General features: G+C 38.7%; 1 protein-coding gene across 3 annotated transcripts in view; it reads right to left on the bottom strand.

The window, feature by feature from the left end:
- Window positions 1-1974: 1974 nt before the first annotated feature.
- Window positions 1975-15006, bottom strand: part of RFX3 (regulatory factor X3) — a 512595-nt gene continuing 499563 nt past the window's right edge. For 2 of the 3 annotated variants that reach the window (XM_073542615.1, XM_073542613.1), the window contains one exon: window positions 1975-11201. In XM_073542615.1, coding sequence (XP_073398716.1) covers window positions 10936-11201 — 266 coding nt within the window. In that variant the 3' untranslated portion in view covers window positions 1975-10935. The remainder of the gene's footprint in view (window positions 11202-15006) is intronic. The other variant, XM_073542614.1, reaches the window with a different exon arrangement.

A 15006-nucleotide genomic window follows, 5' to 3' on the forward strand; every position in this document is an offset into this window, starting at 1 on the left:
TTTTAATTTTTTTTCTCTTTCATTGTTCACGTAGTGATTCTTCAGCTGATGACCATCACATTTGACTATGGATACCTGCACCTCTGCATGACCGTTTCCACATGGATCTCTCACCTGAGATATTATCACTACTTGCTCTGCTCACTCACTCCTTCATATGGTGTTCCTGCAGGTATTATTTTTTCTTTACCTACTGTATTTATACACTGAAGGTATGTGCACTTCTTCCTCTTTTTGCACACTGTCACCTTTATAGCAATCACATTATCTGTTTATATTTCATTACTTATGTGCACTGCTTTCTTTTGTTCTTCATAATATTCTATTCCGCGTTTTGTGTTACCACACTATTATTTTATAGATCCCGCTTTCCTTCTGTATCTGTCTCTATCACAGACCTTTATGATGCTCTTAGCTCCTCGCAGTGTGCACTTCAGGCAGCTGGTATGGCTCTGGTCGTCATGGACACGCATCCCTGTGATGTTGCACTTCACGCCCCCCATGCTGACGCGCCAGCGGTGGGCGTTTACCTGCTATGCCGGACGCCGGATTCATGTCTTCTGGTCCTCACCTTCGCTGCCGGAAGCACCTCATATACTGCTACCAGAGGTGGCACTTAGACTCCTGTATAAAAGTGACCTGCCGCCCCCTAGACACAAGCACCCCCCCAAGGAAGCCAAACGCAAAATGCGTTGAAGCTTTTATTGGGAACAAGTTGCATATTTTGGATCATATTTATCCTGTGTATTACACTGAACACTTCAATTGGGGATTCCATCTAAATCTCCAATTGACATGATTCAGATAAAACCCCGTGGGATCCATTCACTGTAATGCAGCAGAGTTACTCTGGACTTCGTCTCGTCTTTGTTCAGCAGTGTCCTTCTTTTCAGAGGTGCACAAATCTGTTGCTGATCACGCTTTTATGCAAGCTTAAAAAAAAGCTTAAAAATAAGGAGACTGCCGGATCATATGCCAGACAGAGTCCGAAGTGTTTTTATCTGCCTCATTATAGGACATCTTCTGTGTGAATCACCTACTTCAGAGAATAACACAGAAACTCCGGTGTAAGTGTTCAGCGTAGAGCACAGGATAAATGTGAGCTGAGCCTTACTTTGATCTTTAGGAGGCAGAATAAAAAAATCAACAGCATGGTCAAGAATTGCTTTTATGTTTTTTTTTTACGCCATTCCTGAGTATAACTGAGTTGATGGCTTTATTCTCCAGATTACTGCGATTACAGCGATACCCAATTTATATTGTTTTTCTATATTTGGCTACTTTCACACATTAAAAACACTTTTTTTCCAACAAAAGGTTTTTGCATCGCTCTATTTTGAGACCTATAATGTTTCTACATTTCTGCTGACAGAGTCATGTGAGGGCTTGTTTTTTGTGGGATAAGTTGAAAATTACCATAGGTGGCCAGTGATGTGCCGTGCGGGTGGAAAAGGAGCCCATCTGTCTCCTAGCCTTCTAAATGCTGTGATCCCTATTGATTGCAACATTTAGGGAGTTAAACAGCTACGCACGGTGCGAGCCCTGCTCCTGTCTGTGACAGCTGGTGCTCGGTTATCACTTAAGCAAAGCTGCCGGAGGCAATCATGCAGGTTCAGCTCCTGTGCCTGCGTGATCTCAATTAAGTATATGTATGTCATTTTGTTTGAAACCCTTCACGATCATGGTGTAAACTTGTGTCAAATGCCAAGAATGGGTTAAATGGATTGTCAAGGCACTTATCTGATTGTATCAGGTCCTGCTTCTGGCACGGCCACAATAAACAGCTAATTTTGTTAGGGCACGCTTCAAGATGTAGGAATGTAGTATTGCATGAAGATATTTCAGATTACCCTATTCTGCCAGAATTGGAGTCACTCTCAAATTAAGGTACCTCTCTATAATGTTCACATGAGCTTTATGATTTAATTTTTATTAAAGGAAAAAAGTCAGGAGGAATAAATACAAGACTCAGACTTGTAACAAGAAAACAAATTTATTAATTTTTAAAAGACAAGACACAATTTTGTTTTGAAAAACAACACAAGAAAGCTAGCCTGAGTTCAAGTCTGAAATATTCAGAAAAATCCTACTAATATCTTTAGTATGTTCCAGTCATTTTTAAACAACACACTAAAAGTTAATATATATATTTTATAATTATAAAAGTTCCCCAGTTATTGTACAGTACACAATACAAATTGCCCACAAACTATCATTTATGTAGCTCCTGCCAATCTGGAGAGGACATGATATACTAAAAGATTTAGCATTTCTCACAAAAATCACATCAGGAAATACGTATTTACAAAATCCAATACATTATACAAAAAAATGCATCACGTGGTATTCTCCAAATAGGTTTTAAATAAAAAGTATATTCAACTGTAATCCAAAAACTGGAAAAGAACATTACATTATCACACACATACAATCTCTATTAAGGAAATAAAAAGCTGCCTACCTTACTTTTATGCAACATATTCATTTTATATAAAAACTGAAATAAAAGGAGAAAGAACTCAAAATTCTTACTACTATTAAGCCTCTGTGCTTGTGGACTGAATTCATGTCCTCTGCCACTTACTAAGTGAAACAGAATACAATGGCACTTAAATAAAAGAAAAGAAAGAAAAATCACACAACACAGCTTAAGAGAAAAAATGGTGTATTGAAGCTTGTTGGGGTAAGAAAGCCCTGAGGAATTTCTGATTAATGGCGTGGTTATGTGTGTGTTTGACCCATTTACTAATACGTTTAGTTACGGAAGGCTATGACCTACCACAATTTCATTATTTATTTCCTAAGATCTTGGTTCACTTTTGTCATGAAGGCACTCTGTTTCAATCCACAAAGGCCAAGGATTTCCAGTACTGGCTTTTTTTTTTATCTTCACTGTCGGACACACTTAACAATCCTTAGTCACTAGGAGCAAATTGTGAAACAGATGTGTTCTAATTTAAGGCATACAAGTTCTTGAAGACACATTTTGTATGTGTTCAGTTGCTTCCCAGCTTTGATTTTCATCAGCAGGCCCACTTGCACCATTTTCTAGAGTAACAATATTCTAGAAAGTCTTGAGATGAAGAAATAAATTAAGAAAAGAAAAATATCATTATTTTTGCTTCCCTACGGTCATGATTTTGCTATATATCCATAGACTAGGTGTGGAATAATTAAAAATTAGAAACTCAGGGCTTTCATTCCCGAAGTTTAGAAGCCAGTGTAAAAACATAAGGCAAGTAAATAAACCATAAACAACCCAAACAGAACACAAGGAAATCAGGCAGTCACTTTGTAAGTGGCTTTCATTAAGCAAAATAGGTAAACTCTACTTATTTCTACTGGCACGTACAACCACTAGCAGCAATGATCAAGGCATGCAAACTGAGAAGCATATACAGGAAATAATTATAAAGATTAACAAAATAATTGTCAAACTACAACCCTTTGAGTATTGTACAGCTGTATGTATAGAAGAAGCGAGTAGCCATGTGGACCTAAGAACCACCTATCCTTCTAGGATGGAGATCAATACTGAAATATGGGTAACATTTGCTACCATTTTACCACAAGTTATACTTCAGTGTAACCAAAATGTGACATTCCAGCTTTGTTATAACCTTACTAGTAGATTAATTACCAGAAATTATATCTCTAAGACACTGTTTTCACTTAGCCTTCCCTATTCATCTTGATCCAGTGTTTTACAAATTGAACATTCACAGAGAAGAATTACAATCCAAATGCATTGAGCATCTGGGGAATTGTGGCAAATTATCCTGAACTAGAAGACCAAAAAATAAAAACTCCAAAAATATAATTACAATATTGTAGGAGAATTCACAGTATCAGACAGAAGGGACTAGAGAAGACACATATCCATATCACATCAGGTGGACTAAAGATGTGATCATTCTGACGTAAACTTACAGAAGATACATGTGAAAAATAGTGTCATTGGTATAATAACAACACAACTAGCTGACATTAATTTCCACATTCTCCTATGCCTTTAAGTATACAATATATTCACAGAATTGATACCGAGTGATTTTTTTTTCCTTTGGATTTTTTTTTATATACCGTGGGCGTTTTGTTGAATATCTAAAAATGGCAAATCTCTAACAGTGGAAGTAGCGTTAACATTGAGGAAAAAGACTGGATAGCATTGGCCATATCTAATTACAACTTAATAGGAAGCACACAGAAAAGAAAACATTAGGAAGTCGTAATTATTACCTTAATTAACTACTGTCAAATTAATGCATGAAGATAGTACCTTTTACGGTGATTATTAACTAAGGGGTGAGAATACACAATATGTTCTCTGGTGTTAGCACTAGTATCCAATATTAACTAAGAGGGCATAAATAACTGAAAAAATATAGGTTAAATAGGAAAACTTGAATCTACGTCAAATGATAAAATATTGTACATTTTATTAACAACCTACATTAGCCTGAAAATATTACAAATCTATGCTGTTTTCAACTACAAACTATACATCTCTGGTCAAAATATATTGTGGCTAAGGCTGCGGCTCATTTTTATTTTTTTTAATTACACCCTGATAAAATATAGAAGTGGCTTGCTATTTCGCCAAGACAGTCTGGCGCCAATTTCTGAAAATCAAAGCAAATGACGAATGGGGGTGTTGCCCATAGAAACCGATAAAATCGCAACTGTCTTTTTGTCTTTTTTTGGCTACAGTCATAAAAGCAGTACCGATTTGTTGTCATGGGCTGCTCTTACAATTTGACACCGATTCTTGTAAATGTGCTCCTCTGTATAGAGCTAAGTTGTTGAATGAGTATACTGCATTTTATTACAATGCTCAAAGGGTTCAGAACAGCTTTACAGTAAACATTTTAATAATATAAAGTATTATGTTTCTATTCCAGTTTTTTCTTCTTCATTTTTCTCCAAAGGAGTAGTGCATATCATATTTTTTAAATACTTGCCACTGGTTGTAGACAAGATTATTGGTTATACAGACAGGAGAGGTATCTTCAATCCTTACGACACTTAAAGGACGTTTTATGCATAAAACATCCTCCTAGGACTGAAAGGGTTGGGTCTACTTTCTGCATACCATGCCTGAAGCTACAATATGGCAGACACAGGCAAGTATCAGGATTTCACTTGGATAACTAAAAAAAGTTAGTGTGGTTTTTTTTTGGGGGGTAGTGCTATGTCATTAGTGTGTCAGGATTCTTGTGCATAATTCTTCCATATAGATTATGATATATGCCACAGCACTGTACTCAACATTTCCTATACATATTTGGTTAAATGTACTCTGTCCACCAAAGCCATAAAAAAAAAACACTATCACACCTCATTCTAAAACGGGTTGTCCTTCAGTATTATTGTAAAAATTGAATTGTGAGACCAGTATGCAGGATAGGCATGTTAATGGTACCTAAAGAGATTTAAAGACATATTACAAAAAAAAACTCTAAAAAGCTTAAAAACTCTACAGTGATCAGCCAAAATCAAAACAACTAGATCCAGGGCGGTAGTTTAAGGGTAGGAGTTGCAAGACTTGTGTCCTTGATCGTTTTCAGATACAGGCCTAGGGTATTAAATTGAATATTTGCTCCAATGAAGGAAAGCCTAGTTTTACTTCTGGCTGGATACATAAATCACACTGGTCTGCCAAGTATTATACTCTTGTATCTCCACCTTTGCAACTAATTATTTTTGTCTCAATGAAACTAACATGTAAATTTAAGCAACTTTGCAGTAGGTCTTGATTTACTGAATTCTTCACCTACTATAATATTCATAGGTCATCAAAATAATAGTAATTGAAAACATTAGTGGGGGTGCCCAATGTCGGACTGCCACCGATCCAACATTCATGACTTATCTGAATGCTAGATCATCAATATCAGATTGATGGTGTCAAACACCCATCACCTCCGTGAATCAGGTATTACCAGGCTTGGCAGCAAGGGCCAGATATAAACAGTGTATGAAGCAGGATACCGCAGCTCTGTCACGCTGATTGACTGGTCTATGGTACTGCAAATCAGCAGTGTGAATGGGTACCCAACAGTGCCCACTAAACAGTAGGCTTTCACCACTAATGGTGAGGCCCAGGCATCTTGATATAATTTTGTGTAATGAAACCCCATAAAAAAGTTTTAGAAGCCATGACCTAGGCTTACTTTAACACAGATCCATTTTTTGGTTCAGAATCAATATTACTGTAAAACATTGGCTGTAAAGGATGAAATTCCTTTTTAAATTCAGTAGACATGAGGTTGCATCAACAATTTGCTTATATTATGTGGAATGCCAGCATCGTTGCAATGGTATAATTTGCAATAAAATGGGTATGTATTCTTCATAAAAACGTGAAAAAATGAAAAATGCAGATAAATGTGACCAGAATTTAAAGTGTGTATGTAAAAGTAAGGAAACGTTTCATCCTTTAGCATTTTCAATTGGTTTGTTAAAGCTGTTTCTCTAAGCAAGTCAGCCATTCATTATTAATAAATGAAATGTCAGCCCCAAAGCCAGTCTAATCATCCCATTTACTCCTGACAGCATACAAGTAGATTGTATAAAAACTGTGCTGCCACGTGAAATCTTTATAAAACCAATGCTGAACATGTAATGAAGTTAAAGAAACATACCTTATTATCACTACCCCACAATATCTGTATATAGCACCAACATGTTCCACTGCATTGTAAACGTGGACCGATTTGAGCAGATCTGCCCACCTTGTAATCCATATGATCTGTCAGGAAAAGGTGAAAGATCTTGCATAGGCGGAATTGCACAATGGTTTCTCAACATGACATTGCCTCCACACCGGGACTGATGTTTATCCTTTGACCGATTTGGCGATTTATGAGCAACATGAACCTATAGGCTGCCCATTGTGTCAGAATTGGGCTGTGCTTAGAGGAAACAAAAGATTAGTTACAATGCTTTTATTTTCTAGTAGAAAAAAGGGAAGAATATTATCCACTGTTGATGTGCCAGTGGCACACATGATTCCCAGGACGGGCAGATTTCTCACCAATTGTCGACAAAGACATTGTAAAATGAAGCTACTAAGTTCTCTTAAAGCTAATATTACTTTGGTGTTGCCATAAAATTACAATCCTTGCATTATCTTATTGTGAAGGATAGCTAATCTTGAACCTCGTTGAAAATTCTCTTAGGAATGGTAAAAGTATAGCAACTTCCTATATTCTTATCTGGCATAATTAACTAAGAAAAGTAATTGAATGAAAAAGATAAATTAATGGACCAGTGTTGTTTAAATGTATTGGAGGTTATTTGCAGGTTTATCGGGAGTACAAGCTACTCAAAGGTAAGTACTGTACTTATCATACGTAATGTTGAGATATAGAAATTACCATTCCACTTGTACCTTGCACAAATATGTGAAAATGAGATTAGTTAGGTGTTGCCTATTTACCATAAGAAACGTTCTAGAACATTTCTTTGGTAATAGACCATAGTGGTTTTACTAACAGAACAATTTAATGGTATATTTGCTTAACCTGTGAAATAATAAGTGAAAAGTAATAATGATAATATTCATTATAAAAGACATTTTGGGGACTTTATAAGTCTATAATATAGTATACAATTGGAGGAAATTTCACATTGCAGGTGTATTATATTCTATGTATATTCCTTGCGTAACTGTGAGAACGTCCTTTGGGTCTTATCATTAAAATAATATAATTGTGCTTCTAATATATGAACAAGGTGAGGGCAACTAAACTGATCCCTATTGATCCCTAGTAAACACAAGTTATATATACATATTTATACATAAATAAAAAAATCTCACCTGTCCCCATGAACTAGTCTAGGAGTTTCTGAAGTCTTTTTATCATCTAAAGTAAAATAGCATATTTTCTAACTGTATATTTATTCCTTGCCTTTTCACATTAATTGGTATTAAATCAATGTTTATTTTCTAGTTACATGTTTTTGCATTGTTCAGGGCATGGGTAAACCATGCATTATAATGACCTCAGTGCATAAAGGACATGATATGATTGGGGTATTCACTGGATTGCACACCCTGCTGTCCCTGAAGGGCTAAACATAATTGCAGCCATGTTGACCCTTCTGGCAAGAAAGAATTTGCTCTAATTAGTATGCCTGCTGACGCGTTTTGCTTTTTCAGCAACACAAACTTATAGCTTGGGGAGCTCTGGATAGTTAAGCTGACTATGGAAACAATTTCCACAATCCCAATATAACGCTACTTGTACTAAAGCAAAATACATTTAGTTACAAAATAGGGAAACACATGGGGTATCGGAATAATCTTAATCTAGAAGAGCCAAAAGTATTTACTAATTTATTACAAAATTAGGACTTTCCCCACCTTATGTGGGCTTTAGAAACAACAGGCACACCTTGCTGAAAAATGATTAACAAGAAATAAGGAAAAGAAAGACAACTACTACAACCTTAGCTTCAGTTCTGTTTAAGGCACCATGAAATAGGCGAGGTACTGTGATCCCTGATGTACATTCTTAAATGGCAATGGTGTGTCTAGCCACCTGTTCAGACCCTACACGGATGGGGAGAAGTTCCAATGAGGTGTGCCAGGTACACTGCCTAAAATGCATTACACAAGCATTAGTTTCTTTTTCTCACACTTTACCCTAATCACATTATTAAAGCTGCTTTTGATGCCAGTGTTACAATATAGACAAACTCCATTCAAAAAAGCTCCGTTAGGTGCACTGACCATTTCTTGCTTTTTTTACGTGTGGATAATCATTTTTTGCCTCATTGCCTTTGTCAATTAAATATTATATAACAGTGATAGGCAAATTAAATTACTGCATTAACTTACTAAGTAAGTAGGGTGCCATTAAGATATAGGCAAACATTACAGAAAATCTAAAATGGTCCTATAGGCATGTCTCATGGAATTCGGTAAATAACATTTCTGAGATTAGGATCACATCAAAGTGGATGTGTTACTGACCTGTGCCATTGAAAACTTTATTATCCATTTTCAGTCTTTGGTATCATTACCAAATGCAGTTGGAGTAAACTTTCAGTACAGTGTTCTCTATAGTAAAAATATAAAGGGGTATTTTCACGTTTGGAAGTTATCACCTATCCATGGATTAGGGGATAACTTCCCAATTGCACCATTCCCAAGAACTGGGAATCTGAAGAGCTCCATGTGAATTTTGTGGAGGTTGGTCATGCACACTGCCACTACATTTATTCTTCTTTGGGGGTGCCAAAGAAAAGACTAGGGCAGCATCTCTGTTGGTCCCATTAAGAATGAATGGAGTGCAGTGAGCATGCCAGACATCCGCATCATTCACTTGGGGCCCTTCAGACCCATTGTTCTCTGGATCGATGGAAGTCCCAGTGGTCAAACCTCCAGAATTTGGGAAATTATCTCCTATCTTATGGATGGGGGATAACTTCCTAACTTGAGAACACCCCTTGTACCGGTGCACATTAAATAATTTCTACCGTATACACAACTTATAGTCATCTGTTATCTGCCACTCATAGCAGAATTAATTTCCTATACTGTTAGCTTGCAATGATAATGGTACATATGTTGAAATCCACGATGGAGTTATTTTCTCTACAAAAACAACCCTAAGGAAGCTTACTCGAATAGCAGTCTCAGAAATATCAATCTTTTAACACCAGTATCAAAAACAGTTAAGAACCTTGTTACCAGTTCCCACTCTTAAATACTATGCAGGTTGCTACATTCCTTGCATTCTATAAATTATATTCTTCACATATATATGTGTATATATATGTATATGAATCTATATATATATACAGCATAATAGCAGCAGAGTGAACTACTGTTATGAAATAGAGAGATTCTGGGAAAGAACACAAACCTCTGACATTGGTCCTCATTCCATTAGCACAAGCCTTTCTTTAACCCCGTCTTCCCTGAGTTTCCTTTTCCTCCAATTCTGAACTGGTATAGTTTGGTTGCCAACAGACAATTTTCCATCTGTTACAGCCTTTCTCTCTTGATGATCTCACATATTTGCATGTGCAAGTGATTCCAGGGGAGAAGAAGAGGTTAAAGAATTATGTCGCAGTATGTCCATTCTGTTATATTTCATACTGTCTATTATCAGTTTCGCTCAAGGGCATAAAGCGATTGTGCAGTGGAACCCAATGCAAAATCAGTAGTATCCCAACGGAGGAGCTGAGTGTGCACTAAAATCCTCAAAAATGTTGATGTTTAAGAGCATTTAAGAATGCACGTCCGCTAAGTGAAACCCCGAGTTTACAAACATCATTATAAACAAGATGGATACGATTAACGGAACTTGTTTGCGTTGTTTACTGTTAGACAAAAGCCTATTTTTCACTCATATTACAACTTTAGCGTACCACACTGTTTCATGCAGGTCATGTTACTGACTTGTAGGACGCAAAAGATGAAGCTTGAATTCTCCTTTGTACAACAGAACAACAGCCTAAACATTTACCTTCATACATATAAATATCTTATCTTACAAAGATACAGGGTCTTCCCCATATATGTCATGTTTTTGCAGCTGCACCTTCTTTCTCCAGTGTAAGTGAGCAACATTTTATAAAGAAGTGCAACTATTAAGTTCAGTAAACCCAGCAATAAAACATACTTAAAAACCAAAGAGAGCAAGAAAATATTCCAGTGTTGTTAAGAAACAAAGTATAATGACCATAAAGAACAACATGAAACAAAATCTTAAAATGCAATAATAAAACCAAACAAAAAAAATTGTAGACTGTGAGAGGAAAATAAAACTCTGCTTGGGTTAAGGTTGACAAAATAGTTAAGGTCACAATAGGAAAATTTGACAACAGTCGACCTTTAGGCATATTCTGTTCTACTGCCATAATTTCAAGCCAACATACATATATTTATACAATTCTGTTTTGAAAGCTTATTCATATTCACTAGACTGCAGTGTAGGTATTCCCGGTGGCACTGCACTGCCTGATGGTTTGAGTGCTTGTGACAATGTGCTCGCTGTGTATTTGGTTCAAAACCAGGCTCTGCTGAACGCTGCCCTCCAGCGATGGCTGCATACAGCCCACCTGGAACGCTTGACCCAACTCTGTCTTCTCCCGTTTGGCTGGAGGTTCTCCAGAATCATCAAGTTCTTCATCTATTTCACTCTCCACATCGCTGCCCTCATCTGCACAAACAAACAACCATGAAACTAGCACAAAGAGAAAGGAGGAAAGTGTAAGAGATAGAAAAGACTAATTGTTTGCACATATAATTCATGCAATCTTTCAAATGATAACAAAAATACTGAAAATCACTTCTTACACGCACACAGTCAAGAAGAAACTTTACAAGATTTAATAGTAGCTACACTTTTAAAACCATTTTTTTTTTTACTTTTTTTGGCTTTTTAATTGCCTGTAACTCACCCCACCAAATGCTGAAAAGACTACTGAGAAGTGCACAGTTCGGTAGGGTTTTGATCTCAGAGAAAATTATTGGCTTTCCACTAACTCAGTAGTTCACTCTGTGTGGGTGCTCGGCCAGGAGTTGTGCACTCCTGCCTCCCGAGCTGCACACTTCTCAGTGGTCTTTTGAGCAATTGGTGGTTGTCTCAGGACCCCAAGCCTCGTTGATCTGCAGGTAATTAAAGCAGCTAAAAATATTTTAGAAAATGGTTAAAAATGTGCTTACTATTAAAGAAGAAGCTATTACAAGTGAAAGAATTTATATGGCTAATATAATGGACTAACAGAAAAAAAGAACACAGTTCATGCCGGCATGTGCACTTTTTTTTAAGAAGGTGATAATTGAAAATCTCTAAAACTGTTCCTTCAAATTAAAAATCCCAAAGTTTCTGTCCGTCTGAAACTGCTTACATAAAAATTCTAATAATCATCTGACTACAATATCTAAGGCCTTATACAGTATATGAGATAGCTGATGCTTGACTGTGTGCTCAACCAACAGCTTTCTTTGCTGATAACTTTATATTTTGGCCCACAGGCATGTGTTGCAATTAGGAAAAGCAGATAAAGTCGTTGGACTGGTCCCAATGAAATCATCTGGTTTGGCCAATATACAGCTAGTGTGTAGTTAGCTAAAGGACCTTTTAGTACTGCACATGACTCCTCTATTTACAACTGTCACTTGACCCCTTCCTCTACTTAGTCTATACTTTTGACGTAAGTCTACTCAATACCCTTTTGACTTCCAAAATCACTTATTTGGAATAGTTATTGAAAAATAGTGCCCTGCACTTGTATTTTTTTTTAACTATGCTATATCCCTGCTTTGATTTTTTGGATTCAGAATCAGAATAGTTTTTTTTATCTTCCACTACTAAAATGCAAGAACGCTCAACTACCTAGCCTCTAGGGTCTGCTAAAACCTCTCCAAGCTAAACTTTAATATTAAGTTCCTTCCACAAAATGGCAGCCTCATAATACTCCAATTATGGACATAGTGGGGCTATATTGGTCATTATTATAAATAATAATGAAAAGTAAGAATGCAAATTAGGTAAATAGTATAGTGGAGCAATTGATTTGTGCAGCTCTGGTCTAGTGTACAGTCTGGTCCTACATGACATTTGGTCTTCAAATCTGCATCTGGCATCCTCGTTCTGACACCCTGTATGCCTCTGGTGCTTACAAGGCTCTGTGATATCTAGTGATTAGTGAGTATACTCGTTGCTCGGGTGTCCTCCGAGTATTTTGGCGTGCTCGGAGATTTAGTTTTTGTAGCCTCAGCTGCATGATTTGCGGCTGCTGGCTAGCTGGAATACATGTGAAGATTCCCTAACAAACAGGCATTCCTCACATGTATTCAGCCTGTCATGCAGCTGCGTCAACAGAAACTAAATCTCCGAGCACGCCAAAATACTCGGAGGTCACCCAAGCATGCTCGGAAAAACCCGAGCAACGAGTATACTCGCTCATCACTAGTGATATCATGTCGTCACGATGCCTAATGACTAAAGCATCCCAGGCACAAAAGGCATCCAGGATGTCAGATTGAGAATGGTGAATGAAATGAAGACCAGCTGCCATGGAAGACAGGACTGGATGTCGAACCACGACGGAGTGAATCCAACTGTTAATCTCTATAAAAAAGGTATTAATTAGTTCCCAATTGTTTTTTAAAACGTAGACCCTTACTCATTAATACTAGAGTTTTTTTTTTTACCTCAGTTTTAGTGAAGAGCACGCTGGAGTAAGATGTGCCATATTATCATTTGCCAAATGTAAAAATGTACCCCTGAAAAAGGCAGGCATATATATCTTTTCCAGTTTAAGCCACTTTTGTTGTGTAGATTATGATAAATTTATTGGGCACACTTAATTACACCCTGCCCCAACTGAGCTCTGTCCACTTTTCAAAATATTGGCAAAGCTGGTCAGAACTGACCTAGAAATGCCAAAACTCACAACATTTTTGCACAACCTCAAATTGTGCAAAAACTTATAGCATTTTAAGTAGTTTTATGCCAGAATTCTTGAAAAGCTGCTTGATGAACCATGTTTGTTTGTAATGTATTGAACAAAATCGTCCAAGCAAAGCTAGAGTGTTAGGCGCCGAGAATCTCCCGCTGAACAGGATGGATCCCAAGCCTTATCTTCTCCTGCAGTCTCTCATTCAGTTTCTACCGCAGTGGATGCTGCTCAGCAAAGACATCGGTCTCAGCATCTTGCTCAGACTCAGGCTGTGCGCATGGTTACTGCTGCCTTTCCAGGTTCAGCTATGGTAATTGACAATAGACAGCAGCAGGCAGTCATTCCTGAGACTAAGTCCAGAATTCACTTTACTGAGCATGCTCGTGAGGTGGCAACCTCTCATTGGTGGTCAGCCGTCAGCTGCTCAGGTCCTGTGCCGGCTCCGAATTGGTCCACGAGCAAGGTCCTGTCTGATTGTCACAGTCTATAAAAGGATATTTGGCACGCCTGTCAGTGCGCTAAGATCATCTATATTTGCTGTGTGTTGGTGGGTCAGTTACCACCCTGTATGCAAGTGTGCCGCTAACAGCACTACAAGTGCGTTTCTTGACAGGCAGTGTAGGGCAGGATCTCCTGCTTGAACTTAGCAATAGCATCGGGCATCCTCAGGCATGGGCTCAAAAGCCACCATGTAGTAGAGCAGGTTCAATCACCAGCTTAGTGGGGGGTGAGCTATAGGACCCCACCCATTTCCACTATGCTCCTGTGACGTCTAACAGGGCATAGCTTAGAGTGCTCTCAGTTGTCATACTGCTCTGTGGAGTAACAGAGTCAGGCACTTTGCACTCTGTTCACACCGAGTGACGTTTAACTCGGTGTGCTAACAGTGCTTACGCGCGGCTACGCTCCGCCACTGTTTTCTAGCTGCGGTTTTTCCAATCACCGCATGGTGGACCCCGGGTTGCGATCGCACCTTCTCATAATTTATATTTGGTGCGATCCGCAAACCCTAACAGTTTCTTAGCGCCAGGGTCTGGCTAGAAATGGTGGACGAGCAGCAGCTTCCGTGGAGTTTCCATTGCTCAAACCAGCTAGAGTTACTGAGTTCATGTTTCTCGTCTGAGCGGGCCAAAGTGGGATTTGTGGTGTCCCTTTTAACCCCTTTCTGACATCAGACGTACTATCCCGTCCATGGGCCCCGAGCCCCTATGCCCATGGATGGGATAGTACGTCTAGCACGATCAGCGGCGCCCACGTGGCGAGCGCCACTGATCGCGGCCGGGTGTCAGCTGATTATCACAGCTGACACCCGGCACAATGTGTCAGGGGCGGTCACGGACCGCCCCCGACACGTTAACCCCTTGCACACCACGATCAAACATGATCACGGTGTACCGGGGGTTAAAGGGAAGCATCGGCAGGGAGGGGGCTCCCTCTGTGCTTCCCTGAGCCCCCCACGGCAGCGCAATTTGCAGCGCTGCTGCGGGGGGGGCTCCTTCCCTGCAGGCCCCCGAATCCAAGATGGCGACAGGGGCCTTCGGGGGCCTGCAGGGAGCTGACTTCCTCAGTGCCTGCAAAGCG

The sequence above is a fragment of the Dendrobates tinctorius genome, unplaced genomic scaffold (assembly GCF_039654945.1).
Source record: "Dendrobates tinctorius isolate UK_male_01 unplaced genomic scaffold, ASM3965494v1 ptg000128l, whole genome shotgun sequence".
Taxonomy (NCBI): Eukaryota; Metazoa; Chordata; class Amphibia; order Anura; family Dendrobatidae; genus Dendrobates; species Dendrobates tinctorius.